The sequence below is a fragment of the Chaetomium tenue genome, assembly GCF_020726465.1.
Source record: "Chaetomium tenue strain MPI-SDFR-AT-0079 chromosome Unknown F5144scaffold_2, whole genome shotgun sequence".
Lineage (NCBI taxonomy): Eukaryota > Fungi > Ascomycota > Sordariomycetes > Sordariales > Chaetomiaceae > Chaetomium > Chaetomium tenue.
Genome location: NW_027117330.1, coordinates 969,657 through 993,465, shown reverse-complemented (window position 1 = coordinate 993,465; position 23,809 = coordinate 969,657). Strand labels below are relative to the sequence as shown.

General features: G+C 54.6%; 6 protein-coding genes and 2 non-coding genes across 8 annotated transcripts; 2 read left to right on the top strand and 6 right to left on the bottom strand.

Annotated features, from left to right (window-relative positions):
* Positions 1-3,808: 3,808 nt before the first annotated feature.
* On the bottom strand, positions 3,809-4,935 carry F5144DRAFT_599134 (uncharacterized protein; the record flags this gene model as incomplete). Its single annotated transcript, XM_066790988.1, has 5 exons — positions 3,809-3,848; positions 3,908-3,973; positions 4,274-4,564; positions 4,605-4,752; positions 4,821-4,935. 5 exons carry the CDS (start codon positions 4,933-4,935, stop codon positions 3,809-3,811), a joined length of 660 nt encoding a protein of 219 aa, XP_066645992.1.
* Positions 4,936-6,245: 1,310 nt separating this feature from the next.
* On the bottom strand, positions 6,246-6,350 carry F5144DRAFT_t34. Its single transcript has one exon. It is a non-coding gene; the product is annotated as a tRNA-Pro (tRNA).
* A 485-nt stretch (positions 6,351-6,835) lies between these two features.
* On the bottom strand, positions 6,836-9,943 carry F5144DRAFT_589910 (uncharacterized protein; the record flags this gene model as incomplete). Its single annotated transcript, XM_066790101.1, has 5 exons — positions 6,836-6,979; positions 7,097-8,007; positions 8,073-8,400; positions 8,445-8,899; positions 8,956-9,943. The coding sequence occupies 5 exons, from the start codon at positions 9,941-9,943 to the stop codon at positions 6,836-6,838; spliced, it is 2,826 nt and encodes a 941-aa protein (XP_066645991.1).
* A 269-nt stretch (positions 9,944-10,212) lies between these two features.
* Positions 10,213-13,813, bottom strand: F5144DRAFT_626607 (uncharacterized protein). Its single transcript, XM_066792271.1, has 3 exons — positions 12,402-13,813; positions 12,176-12,319; positions 10,213-12,124 (listed from the first exon to the last, which is right to left on the bottom strand). The coding sequence occupies exons 1-3, from the start codon at positions 13,344-13,346 to the stop codon at positions 10,676-10,678; spliced, it is 2,538 nt and encodes an 845-aa protein (XP_066645990.1). The 5' UTR covers positions 13,347-13,813; the 3' UTR covers positions 10,213-10,675.
* Positions 13,814-13,986: 173 nt separating this feature from the next.
* F5144DRAFT_504756 (uncharacterized protein) lies at positions 13,987-16,133 on the top strand. Its single transcript, XM_066786437.1, has 2 exons — positions 13,987-14,163; positions 14,263-16,133. The coding sequence occupies exons 1-2, from the start codon at positions 14,077-14,079 to the stop codon at positions 15,994-15,996; spliced, it is 1,821 nt and encodes a 606-aa protein (XP_066645989.1). The 5' UTR covers positions 13,987-14,076; the 3' UTR covers positions 15,997-16,133.
* An 87-nt stretch (positions 16,134-16,220) lies between these two features.
* Positions 16,221-17,316, bottom strand: F5144DRAFT_626605 (uncharacterized protein; the record flags this gene model as incomplete). Its single annotated transcript, XM_066792270.1, has 2 exons — positions 16,221-17,186; positions 17,244-17,316. 2 exons carry the CDS (start codon positions 17,314-17,316, stop codon positions 16,288-16,290), a joined length of 972 nt encoding a protein of 323 aa, XP_066645988.1. The 3' UTR covers positions 16,221-16,287.
* A 2,382-nt stretch (positions 17,317-19,698) lies between these two features.
* On the bottom strand, positions 19,699-22,606 carry F5144DRAFT_609434 (uncharacterized protein; the record flags this gene model as incomplete). Its single annotated transcript, XM_066791629.1, has 2 exons — positions 20,682-22,606; positions 19,699-20,612 (listed from the first exon to the last, which is right to left on the bottom strand). The coding sequence occupies exons 1-2, from the start codon at positions 22,264-22,266 to the stop codon at positions 19,699-19,701; spliced, it is 2,499 nt and encodes an 832-aa protein (XP_066645987.1). The 5' UTR covers positions 22,267-22,606.
* A 487-nt stretch (positions 22,607-23,093) lies between these two features.
* F5144DRAFT_t62 lies at positions 23,094-23,177 on the top strand. Its single transcript has one exon. It is a non-coding gene; the product is annotated as a tRNA-Pro (tRNA).
* The last annotated feature ends 632 nt before the right edge of the window (positions 23,178-23,809 follow it).

Here is a 23,809-nt window from a genome sequence, read left to right as displayed (position 1 = left end):
GGCGATCTGAAGGGAAAGGCTGGGGAGAAGGTCGACAAGAGCGCCGAGTCATCCACCCCCCGGACTCTACCCACGCCAGCCTCGGTACTACACGACCTACAAACGGCCGGCCTGGTGCCAGATGGCGTTGAGAGCCTGGCCTTCTTCAAATCAGTCAGCGTCCAACTAGACAAGTCGCGGAATGATGCCACTAGTGCGGGCACTCGGGATCAGGCAGCTAAGAACTCCATGACCCCGACCAAGTCGATCGTCACCGAGGACGACCAGGCGTCGCTCCTAGCGGGCAAGCCCGTCCGCAAGGTCATGGACGGCACGCGCATTCTCCTGACGCCCAACGGTGACTGTATCCGCAATCTTACTCCCGATGAAGAAGACCGCTTCCTCGACCTTCAACGGCTCGTCGCCGAATCGACCGCCAGCCCCGCCGCCTTCGTCTCCTCCCGCCACGAGGCTGGCGGCGGTTTCAGCCTGATCAAGGGCCGCGCAGTCCCTAACGGGCCTCCTAGTTATTTCCCCCAGGCCCCCGCCGCCTACCCCTCCGATCCGGTGAACAAGATCCAGCGCGAGGAGGCCATCTACTACATCAATCAGTACGTCCTACCGCGGCTGAACCTCAATTCGAGAGACATGAGCCTGCCCAAGGCCATGTCCAATTGGACACCCGATCTGCGAGGCACAGGCTCAGACTTCAAGGCGGTTGAGCCGTGGCTATACGGCCGCATCGGCGGTGCGATGTCCTCTCCTCATCAGCCACCACTCGCGCACGACGACATTCTTGATGTCGGTGTCGCCCCACCTGAGCTGAGCTACCCGGGCCCCGTGGGCGCTTTCGCCGACGAGCTGCACCACCACGCCGATCCGCACGGCGCATACCTTGACATCAACTCCCAACTCCCCACCGTCGAGGAAGTCTTCAGCGCCGCCTCCGGCACAGCCGCCGCTTCCTCCTCTTCTCCCCGACACCACCACCACTCGTACCACTATCATCATCACCACCACCACCCTCAACAACAAACTCCCCAACAACAAACCCAACAATACCAACAACCACCACCCCCGCACCAGACCCAATTCCAAATCCCCTCCGCCGCGGCCGCCACATCGGCCATCGCCGCTGCCGCCGCCGGCGTCGGGCCGGGCATCGGCGCGGGAGGCGGCGCCATCAACTTCACGTCCCCAGGGCCCTTTGGCAACGTGCCGCTGATGTCTCTCGAAGACGCCGAGCAAGCGCTGACGACGGCCCGCCGCGAGACGGAGAAACTCGAGAAGAGCCTCGCGCAGCTGATGCGTAAGAATCGGAGGCTGCTTCTGGGGGGTGTTGGTGCGCATGCGTCGCATGGTTCGATTGGTGGTGGTAGCAGTGGTAGTGTTGTTGCGGTGGGGGGTGCGGGTGGCAGCGGCGGTGGAGGTGGTGGCGGCGGGGGGCATTGACTAGCCTGGGCCGCCGATGGTCTGCATGATGTCGCGGTCGATGATGTAACGGCTGCCGTGGTGGCGGGGTTGGGGCGGAATCAGTACCCGCGTCAGCGTCAGCGGAATCAGCTTCGTGGACGTCATCAGCAGCATCATCATCAACATCACCAGCAGCATCATGGGCTGGGTTATGGAGTGGAGAGTGGGCTGGGGCTGGGGGTGATGAGGGACCCTACTGCTGCTGCTGCTGCGGCCGCGCGACGGCGGGATGCTGTGGCGGCGGTGGCGGTGGCGGTTGCGCTTGCGAGGGTGTTGAGGGGGTTGAGCAGCTTGGGCGAGGCCGCGTTTGCGGCGGTGTGGATGGCAGTGTTGCTGCTGGAGAGTGTGGTCGCGATGGCGGCCAGGGGGGCGGTCGTGGCGGTGGAGGTGGTTTGTGCGGTTTTGGATTGGGTGGGGGCTGAGTATTGATGGATGGATGGATGGAGGCCGGGGGGGAAGGGAGGGCGGACAGGTTGGGGTGCTGCCTTGTATGGGCGGCATCCCCCGGGTCTGTCTGCGCTGGTCTACTGGCCTACTATTAGCACCCCGTTTCCATTATGGGATGGGGCGTGCGCGTCATGTGTTATGTGGCACTTTGGCGGTTGGGTGTAGGATGGTGTGAGGGTATTCTTTTGGTGTAGGAATATGCATGTGGGCTACATGGCTAGGGGCATCTCTTTTCAAGAGCATCGCAGGATCAGCATTCAGGGGGTGGCAGGCATTATGTTTAAAGGTTTTGTAACAACATGGGAAAGCCTCAGCGGTAGAATATACCAGCGGTCATAGGATTAAAAGCGTTTCTTTGACTACCTACCTAAGCAGGCGGTGCGTATCAAGGTGATGACCTCCCCACGAGCTAGCAGGGTGTGAGGGTAAGGGTGCTGAAATTTGGTCTTGATGGCATGATACATGTTTGTATCCCTCGTTCGAGAGTTCGATGTATCGCCAAAGACATTTCTCTCTGTTGGTTGTCTCAGACTATGATCACACCCACATACCTGTGGTTCCAATTGCCGTCTTCTTCAACCCATTTGGCGATGTACTTTCCCATTGTCATTTTTGTCTAGTAGCCTCCCCTTCCTTTTCCCTCGTCCCGTCTCGTCTTACTCAACTCAAGTTAAAGAGCAACTCGTCCCTATCGGATTCTGTTCGGTCCTACACCTCATTCTCTCATCCCACCCTCTCCTTTCGTCCTATTGCCGCTTCAATATATACCGGACCAAATGCGTCCTTCCAACCCCTCCGCCTTCAGTAATTCCACAGCTCCGCCGCACCGCGCACTCCGTCCTCGCCGAAGCCCCCACGACCAAACCAAGAATCCCAACTTGCACCGCGTCAGGCGTCAGGAAACCAATATCTGGAAAAGAACACAACTCAGAGGCAGCCTCTTGTGTCCATCTTTGACAAGCTCTTTCTTGAACGCGAGGATGTTGCAAATCCACTCTTGGAGGTTTAATAGGCTCCAGAGAAGACAAAGGACGTCCTTGGCTCCCTCGTATCGTTCTTTCTGACGGGTCGAGTATAATTACGAATCTAAGACCGTATATCGCAACACCGTCCCTGCTCTGCTTTACGAGGTTTCGTGGAGCGACCCCCGTTAGCATGCGAAGAGGAAGACACGCCATTCGTCGCGGTATGAAGAAAGCTTGGGTAGACTTGCTCGCGGCGGTGGGAGCCGATCAACCAAGCCCTGGAGGTCATGACAAAACACGAGTAATTCCTCGGCAAGAGGGATGAGGTGTGCATAGCATTCGAGACCGCGACGTGGGAACACAAGCCGACTTCCTTGGTCTGCTATGGCACGCTAGGGGGCCAGGACCGGCTGGGTAGGATTACTCCCTCGACTACTAGCCGTCGGGTGACTGAAGGGCCTCTTGGTATGTCGGTAATCGCTTCCTACATTCCCACCAGTCTCTATCAATACGTTCCTTCAGCCGTCTTCCTAACACCAAAGGTAGATAGATGGATGCAACCTCTCAGTACGCTAACCCGCGAGAAGCTTTGCTGGCTTTTTAGGATAGGTCGTATATTTTCGGACGGACAATATGGGTTGGGTTGGGATGGACAAAACGCCTGAGACGGACAAAGTACTTGGGATGGATAGCAAAATTGGATGGAATCGTGGAGTAACCATTTATTTACAAAAAAGAGGATAAGTGTCAGCAAAGGAAGGATCGGTAACAATGAGAGAAACGATGTATGTGAGGCCGCTATTAAGGTCGCTCTCTCGCAGAAGTTCGGTGTGCTCGGTCACCGCCGACTCCGGCGCTGAGGGTTATGAGCAACCACTTTCTTTCCTTGTGGTTGGTTTTGTGAGTCCCACGGGTGCCATGAGCTTGACCTTGGTGCTATCCTCCTAAAGCTCATCCCGGCCGCCGATACCCTCCAGGTACTCGCTAAGGGTTGGATCTTATATTCTAGGATCTTCTCTACCATATAGCTAGTATTGGCGGACTTATTAAGCTTGTCTCGGTTACCAATACTCTGGATATAGTCGTTAAGGATGTCGGAGGTATTATTACTATAGGAATCAGTTAGGATCAGTCTATCTCGCCAATATATAAGCTGATATCGTATATTAGATACTCCTCGGGCTCCTATATCTGGTCCGACTTGTCGCTTGAGTCTCATGCTTGTTTCTTCAGCCTTGAACTCGTCCTCGCTGGGAACCCGAAACCAGGAATGACTCGATTCCACCCGGGCCGAGTTCATACGGTCACCGCGATATATTTTGGATGGACAGATAACCCGGGATGGACAAACAACTTAGGATGGATAAGAAAACTTAGGTTGGGCATCATTATTGTTGCGGATTGTGTACAGGTTGCGGAGCAGCTCTGTGACCACGGTGGCAACGTTGACAGCCATGGTCTTGTCGGCGTGCCCCAGCTCCTCCACCTTAACCCGGTGCGCGGGCATCTCGTCACGGGGGTAGCACTTCTTCCCGTTCGGGAGATCTAGCGGGGTCTGAGCAGACCGCTTGATCAGGAGACAATTCATAATCTCCCTGTAGACGAGGTCCGACTCGTACCGGGTGGTAAAGTCCTCCTTGTCCGGCAGCTTGATGAGGCCGAGCCCGAGGGCCCAGTTATAAAGCAACCAGAAGCACTTTCTGGTCGCCTTATAGAACTTAACAGGGAACCCCGAAATACCGGGGGTCTTCGATGATGGCGCGGTCTGACGCCCTATCCATGGTGGGGTCCGTACGTTGCTTGACCTTGTGCTTGATGGTAGAGATCTCCTCTCTGGTACGCGTAAACGACTGGGGGGCGATATACTTGCCCTTGGGCTGGCAAATCTCTGCGATATAATCCCAGTCTTAGGGTACGGAGGATTTGTAAGTCGAGCTTGCTGTAATGCTAGCCTACCTAGCGAGCCGAACGACTTGACATCCTCAATGCGGTTGAGGGCCGGGGTGGCAGTCATCAGATAGCGCGCCTTCCCCTGCAGGAGGCGGATGATTCGCGAGTTTGTGGCGGTCATGTTTCGCAGTGACTGCGCCTCATCAACGAAGACACGCGCCCAATAAAACCGTTGTGGGGGAGCTACTCGTAGGTGCTGGGGATGTGGAGGTCGAGGTTGCTAAAGTACTAAGCTAGCGAAATAAATGACTTTACGTCCTATGGTTGAGTCGTACTGAATTGTACGTATCTAACAACGATGTAGGAGAGGAAACTATCTAGCTACAGTGCCCTGCCACCTCTAGCATTGATCCAGTTAAACACCGGGGTGGTGGTTATAGGATGGAGGGCCTTGGCCTTGAAGATGCGGATAATGTGGGAGTTGGTGCTCACTATATTGCGTAGGGACGCCCGGGCCGAGTTCATACAGTTACCAAGATACCTTCAGGATGGACAGTATGGCCTGGGATGGACAAAACAATTTAGGATAAGCAAAGAATCAGTTGAAGGAAAGTGGTTAGCGTCCTAAGGACGTTATCAATGATATTAGTTGGGTTTCTCGAATCGTTTCCCGGACACTGATATGTATAGGTACCTTTATAGTTTGGACTTGTGTACATTAGCCGTTTGTTACTGTCTGCCTTCTTCTTCTGAGCTGCCCGGACCGGTGGAAAGATTGCCTTCTGCGAAGAGGATGGCTTCCTACACCCTTCCATTGATCAGCTGGGCGTTTTTCCTGCTCAGCTCTTCACCCCCTTTTCCAGGGCCTGGACCACGAACTTGCGAGGATAACGACGGTGTCGATGATTACTGGGTGGAGGTCTAAGGCGGAGAAACGCCGAGTCCGAGGAGAGTCAAAAATCGGACTATGTTGACAACAACGAGTATGCATAGGGCGACTTGTTGGTTAGAAAATGGTAACAAGTCACTTCCACGTCTTTGTGGTTTGGTTCATTTATATCAACGTGAAGGTACCTGCCCAAGGCCCCGGCCCCATTTGTGTTCGAATGACTCACGGCAATACTGGGCAATTTGCGGCTTGTTGTGGAGTGCTTCAAACTCGTATCCATCGTTCGCGTGCTCTTGATCTACGATATTTGCAGGCTGGGTAGTTTTTTTCTCAGCTACTTTAGAACACACATCTATCCACCAGGTTCAGTTATCACGAGTCCCATACCACCGAACTACGTGCCGTCGAAGCTTTCTCAAGGTCACTTGGACTTTCTGTCGCGCACCACACCATGACCTTGACAAGGTATTGGGTAGGCGTCGTGAATACCTATATTGATCACCCAGGCTCTTCACATAGGTGATTATTGGGCCCTGCGGATCCTGTGCCACAAATTCAGACATGTACAAAAATAAATAGCAAAAGTTATGGACTCTAGATAGGGGCTCAATCGGGGATCGAACCCGAGACCTCGCACATCTTCTTGCCTGTTTACAGGCTGTGGGTGTCCACCCGAAGCGCGAATCATACCACTAGACCATTGAGCCGAATCCATTGATGAACCCGCCGTTCGGAAATGGACTACATGGGAAACTTGGCAAAACGACGTATGTAGGTGCCTGACCGAACCCTTTCGTATTGCAGCCAACGCGTGCCTTGCCTCGAAGTATAACGAGAACCATCCAGTCGCAATTATGGTTGAGATTGCCAACAAAATGACATGCGGCTTGAAGGGGGTGGCTATACTGGACGAGGCAAGGTTGATAAGTATAGGTACGGACCTAGACATCCTTAGGGTGCATGTACACTGAGTGCATTGCCCTCTTATTCAACAACGAACCTCCTGGTGCCTCTTTACACCACAAGAATATTGCATATCAAGTGGCGAGCTAAATAAATCGCAGATAGGTACACTATAGGGACTCCGCGGCCAAGAAATATTGCTCAGTAAACCTTTCCTGTTTCCGAGACCGAGAGAAGACTTTGTCCGCGTAATCGACCTCTAACCGCATTCGACGGGGAGATGCTCAATTTAGAGCGTATTTTTAGCGCCCTTGTCCAGCAGGAGTTGCACAATCTCGGTATGGCCTCTGAATGAGGCAACATGGAGAGCGTTGTCGAAGTCACCCCCCGGTGAGTTGACGTCGGCACCCCTGTCCAGCAGAAGCCGCACGATCTCGATGTAATCCATATATGAGGCAAGATGGAGAGCGTTCCCATAGCCCCAGCCTTGCACATCGATATCAGCTCCATAGTCCAGTAGGAGTTGCACAGTCTCGCTATGAGCTTCCACTATGGCAGCCTGGAGAGCGTTGGCGAAGAAACCGCCACACGCGTGGACGTTAGCGCCATTTTCAAGGAGGAATCGTACAACCTCGTTGTGGCCTTGCACTGATGAGGCTTGCAGAGGAAAGCCAAAAAATCCGCCCTCCGCGTTGACGTCGGCGCCCTCGTCCAACAGATAACTTGCCGCGGATGGTAAACCAGCCAGGCAAGCATAATATAATAGCACAGATGCTTTAGGGGGTCCTGGGCCTGTGCGCTGCTCGCAGTCTTTCTGGAAGAACGGATACCATCCGTGACAGGGTGACTGGTCTTCAAAGAATTTGGCTGTTGCTTGAACCACGTCTCCTGAAGTCTCGGCCAAAGTTGCATAGCCAATCCAGTTATTGGCTGCATATTCTGTCATCGGAAAGTCCTGCTCGATCTTATCAAAACTACTACCTTCGATGCACGTAAGGTAACTCAAACAGGTCTTCGTGATGACGGTGCTTGCGCGTTTGATGTCAAACTGGTCTTGCTTAAGAAGATATTCTTTGACTGAGAAGTGAGCAAGTTTTAGCACCTCCCTGGTCTCGCCATAGTCCGAAGAGGCTTCAATTACTGAGACTAAGCCGGGGCAATGTCGCAAAACATCGGCCTCGCGGAACAGTCTGCGGTTTGGGTCGAAGCCACGTGGTTCCTCACCCGCCTGCGTGGCGATCACCTCTACGGCCTCTCTTAGCGTTAACGGCCGCTTGGCGTGAACGAGAAACTGCAGGAGACGCATGGCATCTTTTGCAATATTTGCCGGGATGCTTTGAAGCATTCGATGGTACGTTTCGTAGAGATCTCGGGGCAAAGTCTCGAGAGCGATTTCGATTGCTCTGGGGCTCATGCATGTTGCAAGACTTGCCAATTGACATGCAGCCCACCTGAACCTATCTTAGATGTTAACATTCGCTTCAGTACCTAGATAGTTGGGCCTGTAAACCGACCGGGGAAAGAACTTACACCATCGGCCCCGTCTCCAACTTTTGTACAAATACGTTCAAGGAGATCTTGAGACAGTCGCTTGTCTACAAAATCGGCATTTTGTTTCAGTGCTGCGGTGACATAGGAGCGTATGTCGGCATCAACGGCTTTACTGTCGAGCGGCAAACAACGTTCTTTGCCCAACCATTCGGGAATGCGGCTCAGGAACTCTTCTTCTGGTCGGCTAGTGGCAATGAGATGAACATGGCTTAGACCAGGCCTGGTGGTGAATCCTTTCATCCACTCAAGCAGTTCCTTTCTCTCTCCGCACTCATCCAATGCATCCAGGACGATGTAAATAATCTTTTTTGAGCCTTTCATCATCGAATAGAGACAGTCTCTTAAACTCGGTGTCTCTGGCCATCAAAGTGAGATTTGTAGAGGCGGTCGAGATCCTTGGGATGAAACCCTAACTTGTAGAGTTGAAATACGAGGGAGCGTAAGACGCCGTCTATCTCTTGTTTCGTTGTGTCGCTGAAGTCGAAATAAAACTCGAGGGTGACACAGTCTTTTGGCTCTTTCATCTTTCGGAGATGATCCACAATGGTTGTACTGAGGACCGTCTTGCCACATCCAGCTAATCCGTGAAGCCACAGATGGCGATATGAATCTCCATGCTTCCATTTGTTGAAGGCGGTGCTATCAAGGAACCATTGTCCGGATCCCTCGTGAGACTTTTTTCTCGCTTGAACGAAATTAGGCGATGTGTTAGGTGGGCGAAGCCATCGCTCGAGTCGGGTAATCATAGCTGCGGTTTCCATCTCAGTCACCGTCTGGTGCAAACGTCTCAGATCTCCCTGGACTACGTACGTATAGTCAGATCAAAGCTCACAAATTGGGATCACGTCGCCAACTTACTTGAACCAAGTACCTCGCCGATCCGTCTTTCCTCTTCAACCTTGCTGGACGGGATCTGACGCAAAAGATCCTTCGCATACGCTGCAGCCATCATTGCCGCGAACCCCTGCCACTTCTTGTTCTTGTGTGAGTCCGAGTAGTCGCAGATGCCACGGATCACCAGGCATGGGAAGTGGTTCATCAGGCCGGCGGCCTCCGTCTCGAAGCAAAGGACGCTTTTGCTATCTGCCAGCTTGTCCCGGATATGTGCATCCTTTATCAACTGGTTTCCACTGGCAATTAATCTGTAGTGAATCGCGGGGTCGTCGTCCTCTTCGTCCCGTGCGTCTCGGACTACTAGGCAGTCCTCATCATTGTCGCACGTAGAGTCACAATCGTCGGCCGGGTGCAGAGGGTATGCAATATCGGCCTTGTAGAGTCTATCGCTTGATGGAGGAGGGCGTGTGTACTTCTTTCGCTTCTTGATCTTCTTCAAGGCCATGTCCACATCGTCCACAAGCCGGTGGCCTCTCATCTCGTATGTGCTTCTGAGGCTGCTTACAGCCGTCCGCAATACCATAGGTGGCTGGTCCAAGATTCCTGTTTCTTGAAACGACTGATTCTGGACGGTCTTGCCAAAGTCGTACTGAAACACGCCGCCTTGGCCGCCATTACGACTGCTGACTACGACATCCCCGAGTCGAATATCACGCTTCTGGCTAGGGGCGCCGCCCCCGATGCCGACCATCAACCCGATGCGCACGTTCGGGAAGCTGTGGAGCATGTCTCGGGCCAATGCTGCCGCGGAGGTTGTGCCATATTCCCCGTCAGGCAGGGCGGCGATGACCACATTGTGACAGCCGATCTTTCCCAAAACATAGCTGTTGTTGTCGTGCCGTGCGACTTGCCGAGGGCCGTCGTATTCTTCATCGAGGAAGGCTCGGGCTGCTACGGCCTCGGTGGAAATGGCGCAGATCCAACCGACTGTGTATTGTTCGGGATCTGACATGGCCGGTGTTCGTTGTCGAGCGGAGGGAAGCTACGGATGTCGTTGGTGCATTTGGCTGTAATAAACATGGATGTCGGAATGAAGGCGCGTAAGGATGGAAGGAGCGAAGCCTCCAGAGCCTGCTTGACAAGCTGTTGGCCGCAGCCACAAGGCTCACACCTCGGTCACCAATCAGTCGCCAGTTGACCACAGGCGGCACAACCTGAACGGCAGGGCAACCTCCCTGGTTGGATACATGTAGAACCCCGCCTCTACACAAACTCTAAGCAGTCCCAATCAGAATGATGAAATTAGATGTCGAACTATCCATGTTCAAACCATCTTGCTACCTAGGTAGGGTTTTGACGCAAGGCACTCAACTATCAATCATAGCTTGCGGCCCCGGTTGTTGTACATGTGATTGAAGTCTGTTCCGGCTTCTCCTACAAGTACGCCAAATCTCCAATCACTGCCGGGTCAGTGAACGGCTCAGGCAGGTTGCTTGTTCGGCTGACCCGACTCCACGGTGACAATAAAAGCAGTACTATCGCCGACTTGGTTAACGAGGCAAAATTAGGTATCAAAGCCCAAGATCCAGGATCTTGCAGACCGTGTTGCCGGTTATTTCGCATCGTTGTTGGCCTGGCAATAATCACATTGGTTGTGTATACATGTATACATGTATTTGAAATGCCATATTCCTATTGATATTCCATGATGCATAAGTACCTATCTATGCCAAAGCGTGCAAGCCTACACAAGATACACCAACGTATCATTCCTGAACATCCCCAACGCCTCGTACGTACTCGGCCCATCCTGCACGCACTCCATCACCTTCACCGCCCGCAAAAAAGCCACCCACACAAAATACTCCTCCCCCCTCGACCTGCCACCCTGCCCACCCAACAACCGCCCCAACCACCCACTCATCCTCTTCGCCAGCTGCCGCACCGCATAATCCCCCCCATCCCGACTCCACCTCTCCTCCCTCGTCCGCATAATCTCCCGCCCAAAATCCAACCACATCTCCTCCACAATCGCCGGCGCATTCCCCACCAAACCCCCCTCCCCCTCCGCCACCGTCCCCGTCCTCGCCGCGCTCGCCAACCACAAATCAATCGACGCCAGCTCCAGCAACCTATCCCTTGCAAGATTCCCTCTCCCCTCCAACCGCTGGCTACCTGCTTTAGCCCCACCTGCCCCGGCAGCGTCCCGAACGGACTGCAGCAGCGCCAGCGGGGGCAGGTGCACCCCCTCCCCGAAAACACCATGCGGGGTGAGGGTGGTCGGGGGCAGCACGTCGGTTAGGCCGCCGCCGCGCGCGTTGAGCGCGTAGGGCGGCCAGGTGTGTGAGCCAGAGCGCAGGTGGGCCCACAGGTCGTCGAGCCGGAAGAGGCCGTGGTCGGGGAAGGTGGTGTGGATGACGTGGTTTTGGAGGAGGGTGGTGTGGGGGGGGTACTTTTTGGGGGTGGGGGTGGTTGTGGTGGTGGTGGTGGTGGTGGTGGTGGTGGTTCGGGTGGGTTTGGTTGGGGTTGGGAGGAGGGTGTAGGAGAGGCCGATCAGGGCCACGTCGACCATCATGCTGAGGGAGTTGAGGCAGGAGGTGTAGAGTCCCTGCGCCCAGGGCGTCGCCCAGTAGCCGAGTTCGATGTCGATTTGCGAGGCCCAGAAGAAGGGGAGGACGGGCGGGCTAGGCATCGCGTAGCGGGTGGTGCTGGAGACGTAGGCTTGGCCCATCCGGTCGCGCCAGTACTCTTCCGAGTCGAACGCGACCCTGTGTGTGTACGTCCTATATCGGCGGTGGCGGACGTCGTTATCATCAGAGGAGGACGTGGACGGCTCGCGATGGCGGCTTCGGCGGACACGAATATCTTCGGCGGAAGAGTCGCTGGAATGGTATGAATATACGGAGACTGGCCGGGCCCGAGCTCCGGCGGGCTCAACAGGGTCTTTGTTGTGTGCAACTAATGTGAGCGCGAGGGGAGGCTTTCGAGGCCGGCTTCGTTTGCTTTCCGGGGGTGCGCTTCCTGCCGCCTGACTTGGGTTTTCCGCTGGGATCTCTTGTAACTCTATGTTGTTCCCGCCATCTTCCCCGCTGGCTGCGTCTTTTGCGGCAGTGTCTCCGGCGTTTTCGGAAGGCCCCGGCTCAGGGGTAACGGGCGCTTCTGGTCGCAGCGAGACGTATTCTCCTTGGGCAATCTAGCATATCAAGTTAGTTTGATGCTGGCGGCAAAGTACAGTGTTTGTTACCTTGAAGGTGGGTTTTAAATCCCCTTTGCAAATCACTCTGTGTAGAGTCTTCCAAGACTTGGGCGCGACAGCCTTATTGTCCACGCCTCTGATGATGAAAGGAGGTCTCGCTACGTTTTCACTTTCGAGAGTTTGCAGCAGGGCCTATTGGAAGTAGTGGTTAGCACCAAACCAACCACGGGGCCCGCAAGGGGCATTTGGGGGTATGTGGCCTGGAGAGACGTACTTCCCAGTTGTCGCACTTGTCGGCGGGTATTTTATGTTCCTTTCCCTCGAGGTCGACGAATGGCAGCATTATTTCTTCCTCCTCTTCCGAGGCCTCGTTCTCCGAGTCCGTCGCCGGCTTGTAAGGCAGCTGGGTGGAGTGTGTGCGCCACCTCATGCCGAGACCTTCATAATAACGCCTCTTAGCTTTGTCAAATGGCTGGTTGGCCACAAAGGCGATGCCCTCCATCCGCCGGAGCCAGGACTTGCTGATATCTCCTTTCAAGAGCGTCGACCGCAGGTCCGCCGAGAAGGCCGTAAAGTGAAGCAGACGCCCGAGCAGCGGGTGGTCGCTGCTCTTGATGAAGCCCGACGGCCCGCTCATCTCGATAAAGTCCCCGTCGGCCGCCTGGAGAGACATGCCCGTCATAATCCCCAGTGCAATGACGTCTCGGATGCTGACCTGCATCGGCACCACAGGGAGATCCGCCGGCAGCCGGTCCACATCGCCGACCATGAGCCCCACGCGCACTGCCGCGGGACACACCCGGCTCAGCTGTCTGGCGAACCCGACCCAGCATGCCTCGGAGCGGTTCTGGAAGACGGCGGTGGCGCCCCCTTCGAGGTCGACCTCGCTTCCCTTGGTGACCGTAGGGGGATCGAATGGGGCCGGGAGGGTGGTTACACGGTGAGCCGGGAACTGGCGGGCATTCCCCGGTGTCTCCCAGTATTCGGTCGGGATGAAGATGTTGGGCATGTCGAAGACTATGCGGAAGCGAAGCTGGTGCCACACCCACACCCGGCGTCCGGGGTGGCCAGGCATGGGGCCCCAGACTGACTTTTCACATTTGCGCATGTTCTGGGCCGTCGCGACGTATTGCTGGGTTGCCTGCGCAAGGGCGACCACTAGGGCCAGCAAAGCCGCGGCGAGCGCTGCCCAGGCTGCGATGTCCCCTGAGTCCGCCATGGTGCTCGAAGTGTTGACCCAATTGAGTCTTGTCTGCAATGTCAAACACCAGTTTACTCACCCAGTCTACCAAACCAAAAATTTGATTGTGGTAGTAGCGTGTATTATCCAAGAAGGTGGGAATCGCAAAACAATATTTATTTTTCTACGTGAGCCTTTGTTGAAGGAGTGTGGCTGTGCTCTCTGGGAGGGAGCAAGCAGGCTAGGTGTGCCTATGAAGCTGCCTATCTGCAAACTGAGCGGCACTGTTCTGTTCTGGGCATGGCTGAGGACTTACCTTGCTCAACCTGGCATAAACCCGACCTCTTATAACGAGTCATGCCCGACTTACCACACCGTTCATGTAGTGTATGGACGCCAGAGCCGGATTCCAATCAGGGACCCTTGTTCCTTAACAATTCTGGTTTGGGCGTTAGTTCGCTTGGCCGCTGACAGTCTCCCCATTAACAGTAATTCGATGTTGTTTCGCTTAGGATCGAGTTGTAGCGCCAAGGGCGGAACACAGCATGTGGTTCCGTGATAGGCCTAGGAGCCTACATGTAGGTAAATATGTGTGTACATGGAAGCATTTGGCCCCCAAAGTTGTGTACCCCCTGGTTTCTACACGCCCACGTTTTGTGGTTGCATTAACAGCTAAAAATCGTGAATTCCCAGGTTCTGCCTTTTCCCGAGTTCCTTTCGTATCATCCTTTTCCACCCCAAGTTATCTATAGACTCACTCTACGACAAGATGCGCCTCCAGGCGGCACTGTCACTCCTTTTCACTGTTGGCCTTGCCACAGAACTTCAGCAGAAAGCTGATCCCAGCTGCAAATGTGTAGGTTTTTGACTCTTTCAGCCCATCCCGTCTTCAACTGCCTCTCGGTGCGCACTGTAAATCTCGAGTTGACAATTTGACCTCGCTCCCAACACACAGGTCCCTGGTGATGCCTGCTGGCCAAGCGTCTGCCACTGGCAAGACTTTGAGGAGAGGCTGGGTAGAGGCAAGCTCATCAAGACTTCTCCCATTGCCGAGTCGTGTTACAACGGCCCGCGCAAAGATCTTGATGAGTGTGCCCATGTGACACAGATGTGGTCGGATCAGGACTTCCAAACAAATCAGCCGATTGGCAGGCCTTATCCCTACAATATCACCTGCGCTCCCGTAGACTACGCCGCCGGAGAGACACCTACGTCGTGTACCCTTGGCTCCCTCCCCCAATACGCCGTCAATGCCACCACGACAAAGGACATTTCCATCACGCTCGACTTTGCCAAACGCAACAACATCCGTCTCGTCGTCACGAGCACGGGACACGACCTCCTCGGCCGCTCTGACGGCTATGGTGGCCTCCAAGTATGGCTTCGTCATTATCGCAACGGCATCTACTTCCAGAAGGCCTTCTCGGGCAAATCCTCTGCCGGGAAAGGGAAAGGGGCGGGAAAGTCGTGCGCAAAGTCTGGTTGGAAGGGCAGCGCCATTCACATCGATGGCGCATGGCAGTGGCGTGACGTGTACAAGGTTGCCGAGGAAAACAATGTCATCGCCGTCGGCGGTGGTGCTGTCTCTCCGGGCGCTATTGGAGGCTGGCCATCCGGCGGCGGCCACGGCCCTGCCACACGCAACTACGGGCTTGGTGCCGACCAGATTCTCGAGGCCGAGGTGATGCTCGCAGATGGAACCATTGTCACGGCCAACCACTGCGAGAACACTGACCTCTTCCGTGCTATCCGCGGCGGTGGCCCTGGCTACGGCATCGTCCTCAGCCAACACATCAAAGTCTATCCCAATGTGGATGCCGTCACCGTTCATCGACTCGCTATCGCTCCGCTTCAGCAAACCCCTGAGAATGCAGACCTCCTTGATGCCGTTGCAGTCCTACTCCAACATTTCCCCAAGCTCAACGAAGAGGGATATGCCGGTTACGCTTTCTGGTTCCGCAACTTTCCTATGCCCTTCATCGGCGACACTCCATCTGGCTATAGCCACGGCATCTGGTCAATCGGCAAGGAGAAAGCTGAGGCTGAGCAAGCCATAACCGCAGTACTCGAGGCGCTTGAGAAATTCCAGGACAAGCTGTTTATCCACTCAACCTTCGCCGAGTACCCTGACTACTGGTCATTCTACCACGCCGAGTCTGGACTTTACGACCCCACGGGCAGCACATCCATCTTGACCTCCCGCATGATCGACAGCGAAGCCGTATCCGACTACCAGAAAGTCCGCGACACGGTGGAGATCATCAGCGGCAAGCCGGAGGAGTTTGCGTCCAACGTCGTCCTGCTCGTATCGGGTGGTCAAGTCTTCCGCGACGGCTCGGACGCGACCTCGGGCCTCCACCCGGCCTGGCGCACCTCCCCCTTCGTCCTCGTCACCGGGCAGGGCATCTCCAAGGTTGCGAGCCGCGAGATCCGAGACTACGTTACCCACGAGATTACCCACGTCAAGGGGGCGGCCCTCGAGAACCTGGCCCCTCACACGGGCGGCTATATGAACGAGGGTGATCGCCACGACCCGGATTATATCCAGACCTTCTATGGATCAAACTACGACACCCACCTTGCGGCGAAGAAAAAGTACGATCCGGAACATGTCTTCTACTGCCCAACCTGTGTCGGCGCCGAGGCTTTTATCGAGAGGCCCGACGGACCCCTCTGTCGCAAGTCCTGAGTGTGCAACGGCAGTACTCTGCTCTGTCGATCTTTATTGAAGTATTGCTACTTAAGAAGGATGTAAATAGATAACATTTCTGTTCAAATACACCTTTTAATCATTGTCCAACGGCATATGGTCGGTTGATACATGCATCTGAATAACAAGACAATAGCCCCTTTCCGACTCCGCGATGGCAACAATGATTGACTTGCTAAATCATGTTCTGCGTGGCCAGCCAATATTGCTTGAAGACCCTCAATATACATACACGTAGATGGGCACTTTGATATGTAACAAACTCGTCCTCTAAAAAGAAAGATTCCCCCCATTCACCCCAAAAGCACTCGCAATCGACTGCGAGCTGCTCCCCTCGGCAATCATCACATAAACCGGCGCGAGCTCCGCCGGCTGCGCAATCCTCCCCAACGGCAGCTGAGCCGCGACCGTATCAGCATTCTCCGTCGTCAGACCATGCGACGTCAGAAAATTAGTAGCCGTAAGCCCCGGCGCGACCGCATTAACCCGAATACCCTGCGGGCCCAGCTGCAAGCCCAGCGTCTGCGCCATCGAAACCAGCGCGGCCTTGGTCGCGGCGTAGTCGACGGCGGCGCCGTGCGGGCGGCGGGCCATGCCCGAGGACGTGAAGATGATGGAGGCGCCCGGCGGGAGCAGGGGCGCGGCGGCGCGGACGAGGTAGAAGGAGGCGAAGACGTTGACTTCGAAGGTTTGGAGGATCTGCGCGGTGGAGAGCGTGGAGATGTTGAAGTGCTGCACAAAGTAGCCCGCGTTGCTGACCAGGATGTCGAGCCCCCCCATGGCGTCGTGCGCGCGGTGCACGAGGCTCGCGCAGAAGGTCTCGTTGCGGAGATCGCCGGGCATGGCGAAGAAGCGGACGCCTTCGGCCTCGACGAGTGCGGCTACCTCGTCGGCGTCGGGTTGCTCTTCTGGGAGGTAGTTGATGGTGACGTCGGCGCCTTCGCGGGCGTAGGCGATGGCGACGGCTCGGCCGATGCCGGAGTCACCGCCTGTGATGAGGGCCTTGCGGCCCTTGAGCCGGCCGGTGCCGATGTACGATTGCTCGCCGCTGTCGATGGGAGGGTCCCAGTTCCGGTGGAGGCCCGGGAAGCCTTGGTCGGGGAGGATGACCCGCTGCGGATACAAGGTTCGAGGGTCGATCAGAGAGGGGGCGTGGGAGACGGTGTTGTCTGAACGTGTTAGCGTGCCGACTTGCGTGTGTACATGTACTGGGTGTGAGTTCTTACTGCTTCGAGCCTGAGCCGAGACAGCGCCGGCAAAAAAGGAAGCCGAAACAAGGACGGAGAGGAAAGCTTTCATTGTGTTCATGATAATGACCATTATGGGGATACTTGAGAGCGGAATTGGATGTGTAATATGCAGGCGATGAGCTGCCAGGTGTTGAGTGAGCATGAGCATAATGAGAACCAGGCGAAGGGACAGCTTACTTATAATGAACAGGTCATTTTCGTGAGGCTCAACGCTGCTATCGATGCCCAGCGTCCTCATCAATGTTCAACGTCGTAACCACAGCCAAGTGGTGAGATGCAGTACGCAATAACAAGCATGAGCCACGAGCACACGTCAGCCGTGTTATTATGCTGCATAGACTGTTTTCCGTATCCGGGGGCGGGTCCAGGGCTATCAAGGCCCCCCTGCCTTAGTACCTAGTTCGAAGGTCACGGCCTAAATGGGAAAACAGTCTTTGAAATCCCTCCTCAGCAGAGCCAGCATTGGCAGGGCTGAAAATGTCAGCCCCTGTTTATCAGTACGCAGGGTAGGCTCTTCAGCCTCTTCTTAAGAATGTGAGTCTACTAGGTAGTAATTGAAAGCCCCTGTTCAAATAACGCTGCTGTTTCTTTTTGTTAGTTTCTTTTTCTTTTGTTCGTTTCCTTAGTTTCCCTTTCTTCTTTTCCGTCTTTTATACTAGAAGCACATCTATTGAGTGTTGGACCGGATTTGCTAGGGTTGAATTCCAACGCGGCCGACATTACTACGGTGTTCGCCCTACTCTCAAGCCCTGGCAGAGCGGCCGCAAACACTCGTGCCGGTGGGCGCTCGGGAAACGACTTTCCGCGGAAGGGCTGGAGCTGGCTGGGAGGGCGCGGCGGGTGCGAGTAGATTTGCAGTGAACACGGCAGATTTGTTGCCAGACTAGTCCGGCAACGAGGTTCCTGCGGAAAGCTAGACGTCCAGTGGAGTCGTCGATATCAAGGTTTTTGAGGGCCGCGAGATCGTTGAGGAAATTAAACCACTTATCCATATCGAGGCGCGACCAGAAACACGAGTCGTTCCTCGGCAGAGGGATGAGGTGTGCATAGCATTCAAGACCGGGATGTAGGAACACAAGCCGGCTCCCGGTCTACAGCCACCTGGAGGTACCTAGGCTCGATGGTTGGTTGCTCGGGACGCCACCCACAAAGAACCCTGGCTGACCCGCCCCATTGGCGCGGGCTAGAAAGATTTGCACCGCCACGGAGGTGAAGCTCGGCATCGTCTGGGAACCATCCTGCCTTTCCTGCCCCTTGCGATTGTACTCGATCCAGAGAAGCTCAGCATCTTCTGGGAACCAGCAGAAAGCTGGGGATTTGACGATCAAGATTGCGCCAAGCATCAGCGAGGACGAGTTCAAGAGATCGTCAAGAGCAGCTGGAGAAACAAAGGGGAGACTCAAGCGAGCCCACCTTTGCTTTGCCGCCGGCCTCCTCGTTTAGAGAACGGCAGGTACGGAGGATTTAAAATCTACGTTTAGGGGTAGATACTTATTTCGCTCGCAAATCTCTTATCACTCCCACCACACTTTGTCTTTGAATATATCTCATGTTGCAATGCCTATCTCAAGATATGTGATAAAAGATATGTCCGTCTCAAGTTCTCCCGTCCATCTCAAGTCCTGCTGTCTGTCTCAAATACCATTGATCTCACCTTTGAGGGCTCTGTCAGATCAAACTGGCACCCTACCGTCCCGGCATATAGGGATTACCTGTGACGGGTACACCGGAAGCATATTTGCTAATCCGCTCCCAATTTCGGTCGCGGGATAGCCCGGTCAAGAAGCTCATTGAGGCGTCTGTTAGGGCTGAGGTACAAGGGCAAGACCTAAAGAACAAGAGAACCATGGCGGGACTGCAGGTCCAAATAGGCAAGCTGCGACTTGCTGTACAACACATACCAAGTGAGAAGGCAGACGCGAGACGCGGTATCCGTCTGGGGGTACACCGTCGTTACCCAGTCAGTCGGCTCCAAGCCATGAACTCGCCACCACAGCTCCCACCCATCTCTCAAACAATGGCCAGTGCACCATGGTCGAAGAGAACATTGATAAGGTATGACGCTAAGCCACCTAACGATACGCAGTCGATCCCTCCTTCTGGTCGCTGGAGGGTCAGTGCCCATCGCTGATAAGCATCTGAGTCCTGAGGTTCTGTGCTGATGGACGAGACGGCCAGTGGAAACCAACAATCGATTCGCTACCGCGTTGGCGAGCGCTGGCGATATGGTCGACAACCTCGTCAATCACCTTCCCCACTCGTCCGCCGTCTTGGGGACCCAAAGCTCATCTTTCACGCGCGAAGAGCTGCGGGGCCGTACAAACGGTGTAATGGAGAAGAAACTTTTAATTTAAAGTACGCGGGGGGCTGGAAGAGACAGATAATTCCGCCAGATGTACACGCATACCAGAGCTCATCATTCATGTCGCGTCTAACCGTCGGCATCAACCGAGGAGCCTATCTGCAATGCGCCACCATGCCGGTCTGCGAGCCGAGTCCCGAGATTGATAATATAGCAGGAGGTGTCCTTGGCCTCGCTACGCTGGGTGCCTCTGAACTTTCTCTTTGCATCACTCGCGTGGCGGAGCGTGCACGGTAGGCATGCGAGCTCGGGGAAGTTGAGCACCACCCTTGTGTCCACAGAAATAGCAAGGGTAACGTTCTTTTTCATGTGGGTGTCCAAAACGTTGGTCAGGTAGTAGGTGTCAACCTCATCTGGCGTGTTGTTTTTCCAGGGGGTCCGAACGCCGCCTGGCGGCTCTGGCCATCTCCCAACTACTTCGTCAAGGGTGTAGATCCTCACGGTCGAAGGCGGCATTTCCGGGGGCTGAGCTGCGTGTTGGCAACGGGCCGATGTGTGAGGCATTTCGATCGTTGCGGTTAACACAGAGCTTGGGTCGACGGCGCGCCAGTGGTTATTGGTCTTGACCCGGAGCAGGAGTCGGTAAAATTTGTCGTCTGCTTGCCACAGGATCACGTCGCTTTCCACGGCGGACTTGTCTTTGTCCAAGCAAAAGTCACGATCCAGATTTGAGGCCGCCTTTTTGTACCTAGAAGTGAACAAAGCCGTATCCTCTGTCATCTCGGTTTCGATGATCGCAAAATTATCCTCGACGGTCCGAAACTGCATCTCCTGGCGATCGCTCTTCGTCACCACTCCGAGTCGTCCCTTGGACGCGACCAAGCCGAAGCATCCCCGGCCCACAATCTCCCGTGATAAGTCTAGCCAAGGTGCCGACGTTGCCAAGTTCCCAAATTGGATGGCCGCGAACGAAGTCGCGCCGTTAATATGGTCCGATGGCGTAGGGGGTGTCTCGAACGGACAGCCGAGGTAAACACACGATGCTACCATGAACCAGGTGTCCCATAAAACCTTCCTTTCCGTTATCAATTCCATAAGTAGTACGGCCATACCTTCGACGATTGGCCCGGTCTTAGAACCGGACGAAACATCGTTGACACCGAATCCATCGGCGATACCGTGCGCCAAGAGCAATAAGACGTCTTCTAGAGCGGTCCGTATCAGGCAGCCAGGTCGGAAAACACGAGGAGTGAACCTGTTTCTCTGACTGCAATCCGGGCACCAACATTCCGCCGTCGCTTTCTTCCCTAGAGAGGAGAGAGCCGGGAAGGAATCGAGAAGGATACCAAACCGGCGCTCCATCGTCCATGGGGTCTCGTCCTCGGGAGCTCTTGGGAAATCGTTGGAGGACGTATAGGTGTCATCGCCAATGATAGCTAGAGAAGCGGGCGGGTTGCCCCATTGCAGGTTAATCATGGCCGGGATCCTCTCGAGGACCAGGGCAACCGTCATGGCCCCTTCCTCCGCCGACCTCCCTGGTGTAGCATCGAAACCCGGGGTATAGCAATCTCGCCTAGTGGGAAACGACGTCCCGAACAACGGGACCTTGAGCAGCCATCGCAAAATCAACTGCGCAGAGGTTTCCACAAGATTCTCCAGGTCCTTTGTGTACATAAAGCTGGAGTACAGTTGGGGAATGTCGTACAATTTCTGCCTGATTCCCGGTCGTTGGGGTAGGTCGTCAGAGTCCCTGTAGGAAGCTCCCGCGAGGAACTCCTCAAAACTGCCCGATATGTCGTGGAGAATCTTATACGACTCCGCTGTGGCGGCCCCACAGTTGTAGCTTTTGGAGCACACCGACGAAACGCGCACTTCCAGCTCCCGGTGACGGTTCCCAAGGTCGGCGCGGTAGACGATCTGCCCACCCGTGTTGACAATGATGGTTCCATCATAGTGCAAGAGGAGCCACTGGAGGACGTCCCGCAAGAGGTGGTCGGTGCGAAGGACGGCCTTGGATCGGCAACGGGTGTGGATGGTGCTGATAACAAGGCCAAAGTCGCTAGGCGCTAGGTAATGACCCGTCGGGCACAGATCGAGCAGCTCCTGGGGTAGCGGGATGGTGTCGCAGCCGACGTTGACGACATTGAACCACACGCTCGAGGCAATCTTGGTCACAACGGCGTTCAGCCTACCGTGCGTCGGTTTGTACGTCGATGCGTCGAGGAAGGGAATCGAGACTTCGTTTCCCTGCTCGTGGCCCTGCCTCTGGGCCTGGTGGACTCCCATGATGAGCGCCGTCACCTTCGCGGCCACGAGGCGGTCATCGCTGTGATGCTGGAAAAGGCCCGCCACCGTTGACACGATCCAGTTCAGGTTCGGGTCACCGGCCATAAGCCGGCCCAGCGACCCCGACTGCTGCAGGAACAGGGGCCCGACAGGGAGGGCGTCGGTGCCCGAGACGACTTTGTCAAAGAATTCGAGCCCGTTTCTGTTAGCAAACGCGAGGCCCTTGGCCTTTTCCATGCAGTCGAGGAGCTCATGCTGGTTCAGCCGCTCCCGGCCGAGCCACTGGCCGATTTCCCAGGCGCCCTTGAGGAGGAAGTTGGAGGTGGATGTTGCCGTCAGCAGCGATGTGGTTAAGTCCAGGGCTCGGGTGGCCAGGTCGAGCCTCCCGACCTGCAGCTCCGATTCAGCCATGTTCACGACGGACTTCGAAGACTGAAAAGAACAGAACCTAGACTACTAGTAGTTATGCCTTTCCGACAATAACGGATACGAAAAAGAGAGAGGCTCAAGGATGCAGACGGCAAACACGCCGAGGGGTTAACATCCCGACCCCGCCTCAGCCTTGCCTTGCCTAGGTAGCTGGGCGTGTGTGCCCGTCAGGCGACGAGGCGACGTTGAAGTTAGTTAGGCGCATTGCGCAGTCCATGGTTGGCTCGTTTGGCGCGCGGCTTCGTTTGGTTAGCCAAGAAAAGATTACAACGCGATGTTAGGATCACAACCTCCAGAAAGAGAAAAGGAAGGAGCGGAAATGGAGTTAGGAAACGGAAATAAAAACTGAACGCATGCGCGTTCCCAACCGTTTTAATTCCCCGCCCCAAAAAAAAAACATTTTTCTTTAACCCGCGCACACGCTCTACCAAGTTGGAAATTATTTAACCGAAAAAGAAAGCGAACCACCAGGCCCAGATTCACCTTCTCGGCGCCCCTAAACAACGGCAGCTTCTTATCTTCGTCGTTGCTCAACGGGTGCGGTTTCTTATCGCAGTTGAACTTTTAGGGACAAAATCTGGGACGGGTGATGCCTGACTGCCTTGACCCAGTCAATCCATCGATCATGTCTGATCTTTATTGAGATAATATAAAATGAGATACAGACTTAAAAGAAGTTTTAAAGGATAGAAGAATTCCCAAGGCAGCTTTATTTACACCAGTTCGTGGTGCAAATCCTGCCAGCTAATTTTCCCCGAAGAGGGCCATTCAGATTAAATTACCTCCGATATCGCACATGAGACAAAGATGGGCTGTTGGTCTAGCGGTATGATTCTCGCTTTGGGTTAACACTGTTCTGCGAGAGGTCCCGGGTTCAATCCCCGGACAGCCCCAAGTTCGGATGAATTTTTGATGTCATCTTTCCACTATTAAATACAACGTGCGAATGAAATTATCGATTTTTATTTACCTTTTCTCTCTTTTTACACTACTTTTATAATAAGAATAGCTAAGTTTATTCAAATTTATTTCCTAATTAAGCTTTGTATAATAAAACCTAAGATGTGACGAACCTACTTCAGGATCCTATCCTGTTAGGGTTCAGCTTCGTTGAAGGTAATCTCTCGAGGATGCTTAGGTTCGGTGCAGCCAAAAGGTGCACAACAATAGACTTGTCTCAACAGTTCGCTATAAGCTCGCAAGCCTACTGTTGAGACAAGTCTATTGTTGTGCACCCTTTGGCTGCACCGAACCTAAGCATCCTCGAGAGATTACCTTCAACGAAGCTGAACCCTAACAGGATAGGATCCTGAAGTAGGTTCGTCACACCATCGATGAGTGGTGGTAGAACGCCCTTCCTCATAACTGACTCACTTGTTGGATAATAATTTGAGGGAAGGTACGAATAGAGTCGGATGAACAAAAACCCCTATCTACTTGCGGTTGATCCTTAGGGAAGCAAAGATTGAACGTCAACTTTTACTAGTACAATTTATTTATTATCGCGGAGTTGATTGACCCCCGC

What these genes read in the sequence shown, in the direction of transcription:
- F5144DRAFT_626607 (XM_066792271.1), bottom strand. Translation starts at nt 13,346, where the DNA reads ATGGCGGACTCAGGGGACATCGCAGCCTGGGCAGCGCTCGCCGCGGCT. An exon ending in ACAAGTGCGACAACTGGGAA is followed by an intron (nt 12,320 to 12,401) that starts GTACGTCTCTCC and finishes TACTTCCAATAG; the next exon opens with GCCCTGCTGCAAACTCTCGA. An exon ending in ATTTAAAACCCACCTTCAAG is followed by an intron (nt 12,125 to 12,175) that starts GTAACAAACACT and finishes TTGATATGCTAG; the next exon opens with ATTGCCCAAGGAGAATACGT.
- F5144DRAFT_504756 (XM_066786437.1), top strand. Translation starts at nt 14,077, where the DNA reads ATGCGCCTCCAGGCGGCACTGTCACTCCTTTTCACTGTTGGCCTTGCC. An exon ending in CTGATCCCAGCTGCAAATGT is followed by an intron (nt 14,164 to 14,262) that starts GTAGGTTTTTGA and finishes CCCAACACACAG; the next exon opens with GTCCCTGGTGATGCCTGCTG.